Here is a 15,805-nt window from a genome sequence, read left to right as displayed (position 1 = left end):
TTTTTGATGTTACACTGTAATATGTTGCAGATATAAATAGTGCTTGCAGGGCACAGCTAACTGGCAGGCTGCGCTGCCAGATTCGCTGTATGCCTGTTAGCAGTTCAAAGTTATCAGTTTTAAATTTACATATTTTAGACATTTAGCTGATGGTCTTTTTCAGAACGAGCAGGTTCAGCGTCTTTTGACTTCACGCCAGCAGGACACACAGCTACTCGTGCACTCCAAAGCTTTTCACATCTAAGGTGGTCTTACAAACCAACTGTAGTGCTGACAGAAAATTTAATTTTAATTTAATTCCCAACTATTTTGATAACTGAGTCATTTTCACAATTTATTTTGGAAAAATTCTAAACTCTAAACTCTTTCTAGTTCCAGCTGCTCAAACATGAGGATTTTCAACTTCTCTCTTTTTTATATTATTCTAAAAAGAGTCTCATTGGAAATTGTAAAGAGCCTGAGTTTCTGACACTTTATAGACAACATGTTTAAAAAATACATGTTCTGAAGCTGCAGCCTTAAACCAAATCTCCACACTTGCTGGTGGCTGTTGGAGGAATCGACATCTTTAAAGGGACTGTATGCAAGAACGTGAAGCAATTTAAAAAATTGCTTTTTTATTGCTAATGTGTGAATGGATGGCAACACAGCTTAGAAAATGAGCCGCTCCCTTGCCTACAAGAGCCGGTGCACTGATGTAAATGACTCAGGACAATTGTCTTTCTAATGTTTGAGCTCACTCCCGAGCACCTTCCCTCAATGCCTCTCCATTTCTAAGCTAGTGTTAGCTTCCAAATGGAGTAAGCTAGTTCAACAGTTTTATTGATCCACATGGGTTTAAAATGACCAGTCTGTTTTCCTCTGACATAGCAGCTCTGTGATACTCAACATCATATCACACATCACTGTTCTAAAATCAGTGAGGCAGCTTCTTAGTGCTGTCATCTGTGTATAAGGGTTGGTGCAGGAGAAGAGATCAAAATGCAGTGAGTGTGTTTTCTAAGTGAGTCTGAGGGAGGCTGTGGCTGTATGAGATCAACCATGTGCATTGACTGAGGTAAGGGAAGGTCCCGTGTTGTGACTGACACAAAACAGCTGCACCAGATTCATGAGGGAGAGAGACAGACATGAAAAGAGGGAGTGAGGAGAGAAGGAAGTACCTAATTCCCCACTGTTATATAATTGTAGCATTCTTCACCTCTCTTTTTTTTATTGTCCTTTTTTTTCCCTTTCTTTTTTCATATTCTTTCCCACCCCTTCTCCCTTGCTTCCCCTCCCTTCTCCCCCACTTTTCTCTCAGCCTCTCGCTCCAAGATAAATTAGTGTGGTGGTTCGGTTCAGCTGAATTCTCCAGTGGGCATGAAGAATGCGACCTCAGAAGAACACACAAACGCACACACACTTCTGAGTTCCATTATAAGCCAAGGTTTTGTTATTTATGACATTCACAGTCCCTGTGTTTGTGTGTGCACCTGTGTGCCTGTGTGTGTTGCAGCTATGATTTTCGTTTGTGTGTGTGTGCATGTTATGTGCATGTTCGTCTTACCCAGACACCAGGTGTCCACCATTGATAGAACTCTACAAAATAAGAAGAAAAGCTTTGTGTGAAAACAATCCCTGAAGCCAGCATTATAATAAGAGTCTTACTTTTTATGCTGTAAGCTGAGGCAGTGTTAATGCTACACTACTGCAGTCGGCAGCAAAAACATATCAAAACTATAAAGGCAAAAAGTTGGTAAGCAGGTGCTCTTGTTTGGCCTGAAGGAAGAGAAGCTAATTATGAAGGCTGCTGGTTTGATCCCTGGCACAAACAGGACAGAGTTGTTTTCAATTCACAGCAGGTTTGCATCAGTGGTGCACACACGTACCTGTCCATCATCAAGTCACTTTATCATAAACTGCTGAGCGGCTGTAGCTATAATCAGATTTTTAAAAGTATTTTAAGTCAAAGCGGATATTTCATATTCAAAGAGTGACCGGGTAACTAGCCACAAAAAGGTTCATGCAGGTCATTCATGCAAATAAAAGGAGTGGGCCCAGAGAAAAGCATCTGTGCCAGAAGTGAGAGCTCAAATAACTAAACTGAGACATTTACATGAAGAGCAGACAGAGAACAGACTTTGTAGTGAGTGTTTTCTAGAGTGGCCTATATCGACTTTGATTATAGAAACTGAACTCATGCCATCCACAATCCTGCTCCACGTTTATATCCATGCTGCCTTGCAAAGTGTGTAAAAGGCATATTTATCAAGGCTACCAACAGGTCATGAAAATTATGGAAGGGACAAGCAAAAATCAAATAATCTTATATTTTTTTGAGTTTTATTAATGTGTCTCTGTCATATATAAACCTAAAGGTACTTTTTTATTTGCCTCACCTCTTTTTTGTATTGGCTCATGTTTTATTCTTCAACTAATTGATTATAGCTCAGGTCTTTAATCATTCAAACACATTTTCAGGTGTGGTTTCACTCCAGCATAGTCAAAGTAAAACATTTATAATATTCCATATTTTTCTTATTCTGTCTTACAAAACATTCCCTGTAGTTTATTTATCCAAATGTGTATTCATCCACAACTGAAAATAGTCCCTAACAAAAGCACTATTTCCTCCTGTATGAGTAAAGTTGCTAAAAACTACAGTGCCCAGCTGTTTTAGGAAATAATTCAGCCTTTAAAAAATAAAAACATACTTTTTAAAGTTTGAAATCTTCAGTAGGAACCAGTGGGCTCAGTAGTAACAGGGAGAGCTACAGCATTGTTTGTTTTGGTCTTCTCGTGAAATTTATTGGTAATAAAAAAAACTAGAATAATACCAGCTACATGTCTCTTAAAGTGGAGTCAAATGGACAAAGCTCAGTGCACTGCACAGTTAGTTATAACTGCAGCTGTTTTAGGAATCAGTGTAATCAATTGGCCCCATCAGACCAATCAGCTTATATTTCTAGAAACTAGAGGACCGAGTTAAAACGCACTGTGAAAGGAAACTTAATTGGATGCTTATGAGTAGCTGTTTTCTCTACTCCAGTATCCTAACCTTTATAAAGACTGAACCAGTGGTGTTGCAGGCCTTCCGAGGTATAAAGTACTGACATTATAAAGCTCATTAGAGCAAAGTATGTAATCTGTCCGGTGCAGAGGTGCAGACATGCCCTCCCTCCCTCCCTCCCTCCAGTTTCAGGGCTGTGGTACTTTTCTTAACAAAGCTCCAGTGGGAGGCAGACCTACTTCTTTGTGTTCTCCTCCATGTGATTCATGTGGCTCGACGGTCTCCTCTCGGACCTCTGAAACAAGCAACACCATCATGGGAGGCCTGAAAACGTGCTCTGATTGTTTGACAAAAACCCACAGGTATGCCAACAAGGACACACACAGGAAGACACACAAACACGCATTTCCTCGTTTTGTCACAGCAACTACCACGTTCAAACAATTACCAATGATCTATGCGACTTCTAATACGGAAATGATTTGTGATGGTGATTTGGGTTAATGAATATACATGAGGGGTTTTAGTCGGAGCGCACGCGAACAAACACACACTCACCCATTTTTCCCAGTCGGCCTGTATCTGGGAGGTTCTGTATCTGGGGTTGGGAACAGCGTCCAGATATTTTGTCCTCTCTGTGTTCCACTGCAGCTCTGTCCAGAAACCCTGGAGACACACACACACACACACACACACACACATTCAAACAAACAACAACGCCAAAGTGACAAAACAAGGGCACTGCTGCAAAACAATCGAGAATAACTGCATCTGAACTGCACACAGGCAAACCTGGTATATACAAAATCACTGTTTCACATCTAAATGCCTTTTTAATGTCTGAATTTAATCACCAGGCTCAAGTTTTATTAACTGCTTCTGGAAATGGGGCAGGAGAGAGAATAGTAAGAAGGTCTGTGCTGTGATGATAAATACAGCAGTTATACATTATAACCGACAAGCACTTTTAGTGTAACAAATGTGTTTTAAAAATGGAGGAACATGTTGTTACCTTCCCCTTTAACACAGCCTCAGTGTGCAGCTCAGTGGTACATAACACACCAGGGATCGCCTGCAGACACACCGGTACCTCCTAGAACACAGAAAGACAAGACCAAAGTGTGTGCATGTGTGTGTGTGTGTGTGTGTCCTCTTTGCATTCATATCTATACATACACAGAGTTGCCTGTAATGCATGAGTGTGTGTTGTACCTTCTTGTCAAATACAGAGGAGTAAGGCAGGACTTTATCCAGGCTGAGAGACTTCTCATAGCTTATTCTATACAAAGAGGCTGTGGGAGAGAGACAGACAGTCAGACAGAGAGAGAGAGAGAGACAGAGACTTTTAAACACATGTGTAGAGTCCTTCTTTAAATATACTGCAGCTACAAGACAAATGAGGCTCTTGAGCCCACGTCCCACCATCATCAGTGTGAAATATTAACGAGCAGAGGTTACAAGTTTATCATTAATTAGGTCAGTGTTAGTGTTTTCATATAACACCTGGATTAATATGACCTCTGAAATTCAAGTACTTATTGCAGCACCAATAAAATGCTAATTTATTCAGCAGGGTGTTCCAACATCTAATGTGATCATCCACTCTCTGGGCGATGACTGTTTCCCTAAATATGAAATTAATATCATGTACTGTTCTTTAGTTATTTTATTTAGCAGAATGCCAGACGGACGCGCTGGGGACATACAAATGTGTTGCTGCTTGTCTGCTAGGACTTAACCATATTTGCACCGTTCCTCGCAAAGTCCCCAAGGTCTCAAAATAACCAAATCTATTTTCTAACTCCTCAGACCTGCGTGGGACGCCGGGCACAAGTCCACAAGATGAAATTTAAGAGCCAAACAGAGCTGATGAAAGGATTCGGCTTTGTGTAGATAAGATGTAAGCAGTCCAGTAATGGCAGAGAGAGAGAGGGAGACATAAAAAGGCAAGAGAGGACTGGCTGGACTTGGGAGATTTGTGTCGCCCCCCCGCGCCTCAGCTGCCACTGACCTAGAATGAACTCCTGGATCTGATCAAAGGATTCCAGGGCGTTCACGTTGTCACACAGCCATTCAATAATCTAGTGGCAGAAAAAGAGACACAGGAGACAGGTGTCACAGAGGTGGGAGCTCAGCATTATCTCGAGAGTTAGAGACTGATAGCTGTAGACCGATATCTTGTTTGGTAATATTAATAACAGCTCTACTTCCTGATAAGAATTTTCTTGATGATCCAGCTTCGATGGTGCACTGTTTACATCACAGAAACATGAAAAATTAATCATGTCCTCAAAGAAAGACCCTGCAAATCTTACAGCCACAGTGCAATCGGAGTGAAACTCATTTTCTGCTGCCCAATTACTCTGCTGTTTGAAGAAAAATACGCCTTCACCAACGAGTCGGTGTGAGTCCAGAAACATTAAACATAACAAGGAGGAACAAAAAGAAGTTAAAGTAGGACTGAGGCACAGTATTCTCTTAAAGTTATAACCTGCTGGGAACAAAGAGAAAAATGTTAACAAGCCATCACCTTTATTAAAGCCATGGCCCCATTAAAGGAGTCTACAAAGAATACAAAAGTCATGTGTGGTGTCCAATTTCCCAGTGCAAGCTGCACTAATGAAGCTGGTGACTCATTTAACCTCTAAAGAAAGAATTTATTACAATCTATCAGAGCAGTTGGAACATCTTAATTTAGGTGTAGTGCTAACAGAGTCTGAGTCAGAGCACAGCACAGTGCCCAAACAGAATACCTGTCCCTTTCTTTCTGTCTTTACTGGACTCTGTTTGATCTCTGTCCACTTGTCTTCTCTAAGCTCCTCTTTCATTTCATCCTCTTGCCTTTCTTTCCTCTCCTTCTTCCCTCCATCTGCTCTCCTCTAACTCAAGGTTGACACCTACCGAATTCACACAGTAGTGCAGAGAAGGTGCCATGTCTACCATCGTCTGTTCATTTGCTCTTAGCTGTGCCGTGCCTGACAGTCACAGGGACTCGTTCGTCATCCTGCCATCTTTTCTGTGTTCAGTCTCTCTCGTCCCAAAGCAGATCTTACTGATCTTGTGACTTTGTTTAAATCCTGATCACAGCTGAAGTTTCTACTAACTTTCTCAGTGCAAAATAATGACACTGTTGTATAAAAATTAGGCCTGGGACTTTAACAGAAAAAATAATGCATTTAATCTAACTTTATCTTTACATTCCAGACAACAAGGAAATGTTTCTCAGTGCACCTGAGAAAGTTCCTCTCAGCTCCTGGCGTACCGATGCACCAGGTGCGTTCAGTGACGTCAGACAACAAAGCCCCACGTAGTAGCAGGCTAACGAGATGCTAACGTGATGGCTGAAACAGATGAGACCCGGTGGAGGGAAAGTTTCAGAGCTAACATTAACATTAGTCCTGGAATGAGCAAGCAGCGCCGCCAACCCGAGAGCCAAGATGAGTAAGTCCACGTGTGTTGTTTAAACATCATCAACTGAAAAATGTTCTTGTGTCAAATACTGATTAAAATGCGATAATTAATTACAAAGGCACTAATTAATTAGATACATTTTTTCCCAACACTAATAAAAATGCAGAGTAAAAGTTGTGTATGTTCTGTGGGCCAAGATGATGTGCTTCATCTTTTATTTGGGAAAAATGGGGAGTTGAAATTTGTCTTGAGACCTTTACTGACTCAGTACATTTGATTTAAACATCAATATTTTTGTTCTCCCAGCTCCTTTCCTCGCTTCATCTGTACCTTCAGCTCCAGGTTTGGGTCATTTCCCATGTAAACCAGCAGGCAGTGGAGGGCGGCCAGGCGCTGAGGGTCAGCCTTACCACTGGGACACCTTGAACAGAGGTGAGCATACAACAAATTTACCTTGATACGACATAAGGGCATACAAACACACAGACGCAGAAGCAGACAGTCAGGTACTGTGCGGTGATGTATGTGCTGCTTTAAAACCCAAAAGTGAATGAATAAATGAATGAATCAATTGAATAAAAAAATGTGAGAAAAAAACAGAGCAACAACAAAAAATAAAGAGTCACTGCTGCACCTTTATTGAGCTGGACGGTTCAATCCAAGGTGTGCGCTGGCAAAGATTCAAGTTAAAGCTAAATTTATTCTCAGAGAGGCTCAGCAGGTGTACGCACACAAAAATAACCTTTAAAAAATAACTTTCCACCTGTGTGCTGCTTCCTGCCCACCGATCCTCACAAGTGTCTCCTCCTCTGTATATACACATATATATATGTGTGTGTGTATATAGGTCCTTCATTTCCCCCAAAAGGTTATGAATCATGCTCACCTGGCAGATGTGTCTGATCGCAGTATCTGCAGCAGGTAGGCAGGGCTCAGCTCGGCGCTGTGGATCCTCCCACTGGCCAGGTCCAGGAGGTTACCGCAAGACTCTTCCTCTGCGTGCAGCACTGTGACGTTAGCTGACCGACACTGCAGGCCCAAGTCCACATCATGACCTTAAAGTTGTTGAGACAGACAGACAGAGAGAAGAAGACATGGAACAAAAGTGGATTAATAAGAGCAAACACCACTGAAAGCTCCATGTTTGAAAACAATACGAGCATGCACTGTAGCAGAGCACAGAGGAGAACAAACAGCTGTTACACAGCCGTCAGCTGAGACACGATTTGTGCAATAACCTCGTCTTACCAGAGAGGAAGAGGGAGTGACAGAGCATCTCCTGCTGTCTGGTGTTGATACAGTGGAGGAAATAATCCTGCAGATACACCAGGATGTAGTAACCTACATACAAAAATAAGAACACATAATACAGAATACTACTGCACGAGGATACACACACTTATTTGTCTTTGTGAGTCTGTGCTTCTGTTGTTGTCTTCTACATGACTGTAGTACATTTGTGTGTGTACACTGACCCATGGGGATGAAGAGTGGATGGAGCTGTGTGGCTTTCTGCTGCGACTGGTCGCTGCCCAGAGACACTCTGAACGTCTTGCTGCAGTCTGCAGAAAATAAGAAATTTGTCGCAAAGTGCTCGAGAAAAAAAACCAACCCTAAAAGTTCCACAGTAAAGAGGACAGAGATACTCACCTTTGTGAACTAAAACCACAGTGTATATCAGTTCCTGTTTGTCTTTAAGAGGCTGGCTGTAGCAGACACACATGCTTCCTAAAAACAAACCACAGGGCAAGGCAGTTATGGATCACTCAGTGGGTGCCACTGTTACAAGATCAGGAACATCCATGATGACATTTATGACAATCAGTGCAAAATTAAAAGGGCTGTTTTAACAGAGAGTCTTCTCACATTTTAATTTGCATCAGTGACGGAGAGGACAGGCATTCTGGATTTGTTTTTGATTCAGAAATCACAAAGTCAATCAAGATTTTAATCAGTGAATCAAACTCATTCTTAAAATCAGTTTGTTTGAGGTTCCATTTTTAATCTGGTCACATTATAGATTCAGCAGTTAAACCAAGTTAAATTTTAAAACTTAACTTTCAAGTTTGAAGGAAGAAGTTACCTTGATGTTCATTGATCAGCACTTTTCACTTTGTAATGAAACTTTTTCTTTTGTCATCACTGAGATTGTAAATTACTGCTGGTGGATCTCTAATTAGGTGTGTTGCATTGTGTATAATTATGATGCATCACTGTGCACTCAGTATTGTAATGTACCTGCAGTTATAGTCTGACTTTTTAAACAGACTTACTTTCTTGTTTTCACAACGAGACATGAAAAAAACACACAAACATTAGTTATAAAAACTCATGGAAGTGGAATATCACCTGAGTGAGAGAATATACGTGTGAAAGCACATTATTCATGTAAGTGTGTGGATGTGTTACCTATTCTGTTTGTGAACACCTTCATCCGTACAAGCTCCTGTTCTGGTTTCTCCGTGTGATAATGGTCAAAACCCAGGTTTACAAACCTGTTGGCCACACACACATTTACATATGTAAATACAATTTGAATGTTTGGGGATTTTTCAGATATACAGAAGTGTACAGGAATTAAGTTTTGTCTCTTTAATTGCAAGTATGTTCCAGTAACATAGAAAGTAATGCAGGAGAGTGAATTAAGGAAATATATTTCTTAATTGTTGCTTTACTTGACTGTGCAGAAAGGATTAGCAGGCAACTCCAATGGGAGCTCCATCTGTTGAGCAGCAACATAAAGCAAGATAACAGCATGTTACTGTCAAGTGGGAGCACAAATAACAAAACGTGTGATTATGGCAGCACATGCAAAAGCCTCATCAGTTTGAGTTGAGTTACCACAGTTTCACAGCTATGGCTGGGGTAAAACTGAACACATCGCAGCAGGAACTTGTCCTGTGAAAGACACATAACTGTTTGATTAACATGTAAGCTGTGGGGTTGTGTACATTACATTTGTGTGTATGCATTTTGCAGTGTGTTACCTTGTGTGTGAGACAGTAGAGTCTTTGTGTGTGTCCGTCCCACTGCACCCAACTTAAATCCTCCACTATTCTCTCTACAGTTTTGGGCAAGCGCTCGGGATTTGCCATCACCTGGTTCACACAAACATATTCATATTCAGCTTTGTAGAAGACTCTGAATTCTTAATGCAAAGCTCCCCGGGAGGATGAGACACACAGTATAGTTTATAGCCAGGGAATGAGGTCGAAACAATATATTCTCTGCACTGGGTTATGTAAATACATTCAAACTGTTTTACTTATTAATTGCTGGAGATGTGGATTCCTGGAAAGAATTTATACTGCGCTTGTAAAAAATGCACAAACCCACCAGCCAGAAAAATTCCCCATGAAATTTGTAGTTTGGCTGAGGCAACTACTCACAGACACTTGCATCAAACAGAAAAAGAGCAGGCAATGCAGTGAATGTACAGCTTACCACTCGGTAACCCTCCTGTTTGGTTAGCAGAACATGGTACAGATCCACATCTGAAACACACACAATGACAACTTTGTCTAAACACAGCCACTTCATGTCAAAGTGTAATGTTTCCTCTGAGAATCTGTTTTTGTTTTACTTCATGAGAGACTGAGGAATAGACAGACAGAAAGACAGACATATGGACACATAAAACTCACATCCATCCTCTGTCAGCAGGAGCAGGTGGCTCTCCAGCACTGATCTCCTGTCAGTTTCTTGGTGGAGGAACTGGGGAAAGCCACAGAGAAACACGAGTCAGCGTCTGAGTGTGGGGTTTAGACGGAGACATCAATTTGCTGATTTTAATATTTTAACGCAGGCCTCAAACGTTCTTGGCATATCTTCCAATAGTGTGGTTTGGCAACAGGGCCGGCAACAAATACTGAGGAATACAAGGGTCACAGCCACAGTAGCTTAATAACATGGACATTTATAATAATATAATGAGATGACATAGAAAAAGATTAAACGATTAACAGAGAGTGATAGAAAAGCGACGACAGGCCAGTGCAGTTTCAGCAAAGATTATAAAATAATTAGTCTGTGGCACTTCTACACTGTAAGCTCTGATGCTCCATAAATGCAGCGTCAGCTCGTGGCTGCAGTAAAACCTGCAAACACACACACTCTACTGTACCTGCACTTTGACCCTGCAGTCAACTGCCTTGAGGACTTTAGTGTTGTTGATGGGATGGATCTCAATCAGGAGAGTTAGACACTTGGATACTACAAAGACCAGACACGGTTAATAGCCGTGGTTGATACTTTAAGAAGATGTAAAGGTTAATGTCACAGCCTTTAAATGAAATTGAGCTAAAGTAAATCTTGGGTCTTACTTGGACTGAGGCGCTCTTCTCCTCGGGTATTTTGTGCCAAGCTGACAGCTGAGAGGGACAAAGCAAAGGCGAGGTGTGACAAGACTTAATCCACACATTTTCCAAAGAGACGACGCCGGCTTCAGTAAATCACTTTTTCTTAACAATGCTTTGGCACCACTACAGTTAAGAATCTGCAGGAAAACTCCTGAGCTGCTCTCTCGACACTTGATTTTGGGCCATGAGCACAGCATTGTTAACAACGTCAGTTTGTGGTAATTCATTATCTGTACATTACAGAGGCTCACCCAACAACGTCTCCTCCTTGTTCAGGGAACAGCTGCTGACACACACCTGCTTGTCAAATGAGTACAGGAGCTGTCGAGGAGAACACAGGCGCACCGGGGATGAGTGTGCAGAGATACAGCCGCATTCACACACACACACAAAGTACTGAAGGGAAGGAAACCACACACACACAATACCTTGTTCTGTTTGGTGTTGGAGTCGTACTTCCCGATCCTAGTGGTCCCTGTTGCTCCCTATCAGAACAGAGATGGATAATCATAATCTGACCAACTTTTCCCACCAGGCTGACGTGTGGAACGTCGTGCTTGACCTTTTCATTACCTCGGCTGACCCTTGCTAATTATCCTGACTGGGCGCGCCTCACTTCAAACCAGCGATTTGCCACATTTTTGGTTCAGAAGACTTAATAGAATAAAAGCAAGCGCGCTCTGAAACCCAAGGCACAGCCAAGCATGCATAAAATTGTAAACCTTTGCACTAAAAAAAAAGGAGATTATTTTCTCTCTTTGCAGGCTGCACACTGTCTTTAACCTCCTAAACCCTCACACTCTTTGCTGGGTCTGTCATTAAAAATGTATGCTGTGCATGGTTCAACACGCAGAACTTTTAAATTCTACTGAGGATCCCAAGCTTTCCAAAAATACCAGAAATGTCAAGCAGAAGTGCAGAGAAACCTGTATGAATGGTGGAAACACTGAAACATGGCTTATATATATATAAGCCATATAATGCCCAGGTTCAAAGGGCATTACCATAGTGGAAACACAATGATTATTTTGTGCATTTCATGTGTTACTTTGATACAAATTAAATGCAGGTTGTAACAGTTTAACTGGAGAGAGCACTGGATTCATATGGATTAGGATAATCACACTCATTTAATGAGCATATCCAGTAGAAACAACTCATAATATGCAGCAGTGCCTTCACTGTGGACTTACCTTCCAGGAGTAAAGGATGCCCCCATCTCTCTCAATGTTCAGGATTTGAGTGTCCACTGTGCCAGAGTATTCTGCAGACACAGCATCATTATCATGGGCCCAAACAGCTTATCACTTCTAAACAACACTGTGCCCTGACAAACAAGTTTTTACTCTCCCTGCCACCGCTCACAGCCAAGTGTGATGCTTAATGAGTGTATATACTGTGTTTCCACTGTATAATATGTTGCTGTTAGATGCAGAAAGTGCCCAGATGTGTAGGTGGGTAATTTGGCAACACAATGCTGCTTGATGTTATAAGACATAATGAGATGTCTGCTGCTTAAGAAACCATTGTCACGCAGCAGTATGTATGTCTGTGTACTCAACGTGGAGTTCACAGAAAAAGTTTTCACTTCTCATGGTGTAAACTTTTAATTGTTTAGAAGCTGTGTGATGTTTGAAAGTCTTCCTGTGACAGTTACACCTCCATAATAAGCTTTTATACTGAAAAGATTAAATACTGTATTAAACTACTTTGTCTACAGTAAACAGCTTTTAAGTGAATGTCTCGCCAGTTCTTTTTCACATAGTGTGTGGTGAAATGTGAAGAGTGAACAGCGCCATCTTGTGCTCAACACCTTAAAACCATTTAGAAGTTTTGGTTTTACTTCTGTAACTAAAGCTAAAGGCTGCAACTAGCGACATTTTCCGATCACATTTATTTTTCAGTAGCTGTCATGCAAATAAAAACTCAAACGTAGGCTATACAAATATGTATAATACAGGTAAACTCACTGTGAACAGTGAAAAGGAGCTGACATGAAGCTGATACTTTTAGCTAGCACTGTTAGCTACCTGCTGTGCTACCTCAAAGCTGTTCGATTATGCACGTAAACAGCTGTTTGTCACTGATAAAGCCGCGAGAGACCGGGGACACCTGAACGCCTCACCTTTCACCCTGCAGACAGACGCCTCCTTCCTGAGGATATCAGACACCACATCACTGTGTAGGTCAAACTTCTGCTTTAACTTCAACATGTGTACAGTTCAGATCTGCTCCTTGGTTTTCAGCACAAAATCCCTTCTTGGAAAAAAAAAAAAAAAAAAACTCCGAGGTGTGTTTCGTTGAGAGAAGCGGCACCTTGCAGCTGGTGTCTGCTCAGCCTTGACATCATGTGACCGAAAGTCTTTGCATGTTTACTTTGGCTACATGTAAAAGTGGACGCAGTAAAGCACCTGGGTGCATTTATACATTAACTATCCACTGGTTCCGCTTCACTTCGGATACTTTGTTTTTATTGACATGCGGAAATGTAACGTTACCCCCCTCCCAGACTTAGCTCCTCCCTCCACAGGGATCACATAGCCGGGAAAATCGCTGCCTATAGGCCGAGGAGCGCATCATTCCAGCGGCTTGGAATCTCTCACCGCCCCGCCGAGTGAATCCATCACCCAGCATCAGTCCGAAACTTCACAGTGGACTGTTACCACTCTGTCCCACCGTACACCTACACAGTAGATCCACAGTGCTGGGGACAGTGCATGGAAGCTCATTTCCGCCTCTGGAAAAAAAAAAAGTTAAGTCATGAGATTGAGCAACTTCCTCAAACCAGTGCAGGCCTATTAATATCTTATAATAATGTCTTAGTTGTACTGTCATCATGTTTTAGAAAGTTTTCATTACTTTGAGATATTAAGTCATTATTTCGCAGTTTCTCTTTACAATGACTCAACAAAATCAGTTTTTTCTATCACAGCGGCGGAAATGGGCATCCATATTGATCAGGCCTGCAGAACAATGTTTCTACATTTATTAACTTAGAAACAACATTACCAGTTTTTTAAAACACAAACTTAATACGTGTGAAAAGTGTGTTTGATTTTTTTTTTTATTTTTGAAGTTGAATTATTGTGCGTTTGTCCGAGTTCTTTAAAAAAGATACAACACAATATGAAACAATAAGAAAACCATAGAGCAGCATGTCAGATTTTTATTGCACCGGCCTGTAAGGTTTATGTTCTGTAGTGTGAAGTGACTGTGGAGTGAGGTACTTCCTTGTTCCTTGTTCCTTGTTCCATGTCCTGTGCCAGTACAGTCTAACAGTGGCTGGGAAGAAGCTGATGCTCACTGGCCTGCAGGGTCTGAGGTTGTAGCCTGAATCCACCCAGAGAAACAGAGCATGAGCTGGGTGATGTTTGTCCTGTGCTTTCCTCCAGCAGTGCTGGGTGTGTATAGTATCCATGGAGGGGTCACTGGAGCCAGTGACCCTTTCTGCAGTTTTTATGACCCGCTGCAGTGATTTCCTCTCAGCCAGGGTGGTGTTGCCATGCCACGCTGTGATACCGCTGGTGAGGATACTTTCAACGAGTCCTCTGTAGAACTGGGTGAGGGCGTTTGAGTCCTGCCTTCTTCAGCATCCAGAATTGATTTGTAGTTCTTATAAAATCTAGCACATTTTCATCCACATATAGCAGGGAAGATTAAAAAAAAGGGCCCTTGGGAAATGCACAAGATCAAGAAAAACAAAAAACAAAAGGAGAAAGAATCTATTTAAACTAGGTTAAGCAGATGGAATAAATCTCATCCATGCAACTCCATGTTTGGTAGCTGTTCTGACAAACAGACGTCTCAACATTTCATTGTACTCAAACACTTTGTGTTATTGCTGTTAGTTATTCATTTATGTAGTTGTATGTTTGTTTGTGGCCGTCGGCCGCTGCAGTAAGAGTTGTAGGAACTTTTCAAAGACATCAGTTGCCTTGTTAAAATTAGGAAAGAAAAAGAGCCTTGCTCAGTCCAGAAGAGATGAATCTGCTACTGTGAATATATTTAGGGATGCCAGGGAAGGAACTCTCAGAGAAGACATTCAAATACTGGGGCAATGTGAAAAAACGTCAGAATCTAAAGTAATGTGCGTCCGCTTGTTAAGATAACAAACTGGGAAGTTTTCTGAAACCACTGTCTTTGTGGCACTAAATGTAATGGTGTTGAATGTTATTGCTGCGTCAGTTTCCTTCCAGGCAGAGCTCATTAAAGACTGTACATGTCATCGAAGAAGACGCTCGCACTGAAGGCTTCCTCCTCTCATGTTTGTTTTTATTACAGTAAAAGGCTGTGCTGTTCTCAAGCAGACAGGCATTTGTTGACAATATTTTATAAGTAAATAACATCAGTATTACACACGTTAATACAACATCCTAAATCTAGCAGTTAGAAATGAAAAATATATATCATGAAGAAACACTGTCTCACTGTTTTAAGTGCATAGAAATGGAGAATTTTGGTGTATGTCCATGGCAAATAATCCGTGTGTTAAACGTTATTACAAAGACTCTGATGGTGGTTAGTTAATCATTTATCAATGGTTTAATGTCACAGCAGCAGTGCTCCTTTGATTGCCAAAGTAATGACACCCTGTGGGTTATGTACACAGGTATTTAGACCTAAAAGGCCTGTTTCGCTTCATTTCTGAAACAGCACTTGATGACCCAACAGCGCCCCCTTGTGCTCAGCTTGAAAACGGCACACAATTGTGGCTCACGTGACTTCAAAGACAAGAATGAAGCACAGAGCTCCCACTCTCTTACAAAAGCACAATATACTATAAACGTCTGAACGTTGAAGCATCTGTGAGAGCAAATGGAATTTCCCAAATCTGTTGTATCATCACTGAGCATCAAATTATAACGTACAATTGAATAATTTGCGTTTCATGAGAAAAAAATCACAATGATTTCATCTTTGAGAAGGGCTGTAAACTGCATACATGTAATAAAACATGTGTATATACATGTAATAAAAGTATTAATTTGAAGAGGTAATGATTTAGTTAAAGATAAGATCCTTTTTGATGATAAAATACTTCAAAAAG

The 15,805-nt window shown here is 41.2% G+C and overlaps 1 protein-coding gene across 1 annotated transcript in view; it reads right to left on the bottom strand.

Annotated features, from left to right (window-relative positions):
* gsap (gamma-secretase activating protein) overlaps window positions 1–13,497 on the bottom strand; it is a 28,338-nt gene extending 14,841 nt beyond the window's left edge. The window contains exons 1-23 of the mRNA XM_018685184.2: window positions 12,884–13,497; window positions 11,952–12,022; window positions 11,187–11,243; window positions 11,010–11,079; window positions 10,723–10,770; window positions 10,524–10,612; window positions 10,045–10,114; window positions 9,845–9,894; window positions 9,388–9,498; window positions 9,242–9,298; window positions 9,076–9,122; window positions 8,810–8,895; window positions 8,051–8,128; window positions 7,876–7,962; window positions 7,649–7,741; window positions 7,287–7,455; window positions 6,731–6,821; window positions 5,001–5,070; window positions 4,202–4,281; window positions 4,002–4,082; window positions 3,548–3,655; window positions 3,229–3,284; window positions 1,547–1,578 (exon numbers count right to left, since the gene is read on the bottom strand). Of these exons, the coding sequence (XP_018540700.1) occupies window positions 1,547–1,578; window positions 3,229–3,284; window positions 3,548–3,655; window positions 4,002–4,082; window positions 4,202–4,281; window positions 5,001–5,070; window positions 6,731–6,821; window positions 7,287–7,455; window positions 7,649–7,741; window positions 7,876–7,962; window positions 8,051–8,128; window positions 8,810–8,895; window positions 9,076–9,122; window positions 9,242–9,298; window positions 9,388–9,498; window positions 9,845–9,894; window positions 10,045–10,114; window positions 10,524–10,612; window positions 10,723–10,770; window positions 11,010–11,079; window positions 11,187–11,243; window positions 11,952–12,022; window positions 12,884–12,971 (1,789 nt within the window). The 5' untranslated portion in view covers window positions 12,972–13,497. The remainder of the gene's footprint in view (window positions 1–1,546; window positions 1,579–3,228; window positions 3,285–3,547; window positions 3,656–4,001; window positions 4,083–4,201; window positions 4,282–5,000; window positions 5,071–6,730; window positions 6,822–7,286; window positions 7,456–7,648; window positions 7,742–7,875; window positions 7,963–8,050; window positions 8,129–8,809; window positions 8,896–9,075; window positions 9,123–9,241; window positions 9,299–9,387; window positions 9,499–9,844; window positions 9,895–10,044; window positions 10,115–10,523; window positions 10,613–10,722; window positions 10,771–11,009; window positions 11,080–11,186; window positions 11,244–11,951; window positions 12,023–12,883) is intronic.
* Between the last annotated feature and the right edge of the window lie 2,308 nt (window positions 13,498–15,805).

Source organism: Lates calcarifer, linkage group LG18 (genome assembly GCF_001640805.2).
Source record: "Lates calcarifer isolate ASB-BC8 linkage group LG18, TLL_Latcal_v3, whole genome shotgun sequence".
NCBI classification, from domain to species: Eukaryota; Metazoa; Chordata; class Actinopteri; family Centropomidae; genus Lates; species Lates calcarifer.
This window is presented reverse-complemented; position numbering and strand designations above follow the sequence as displayed.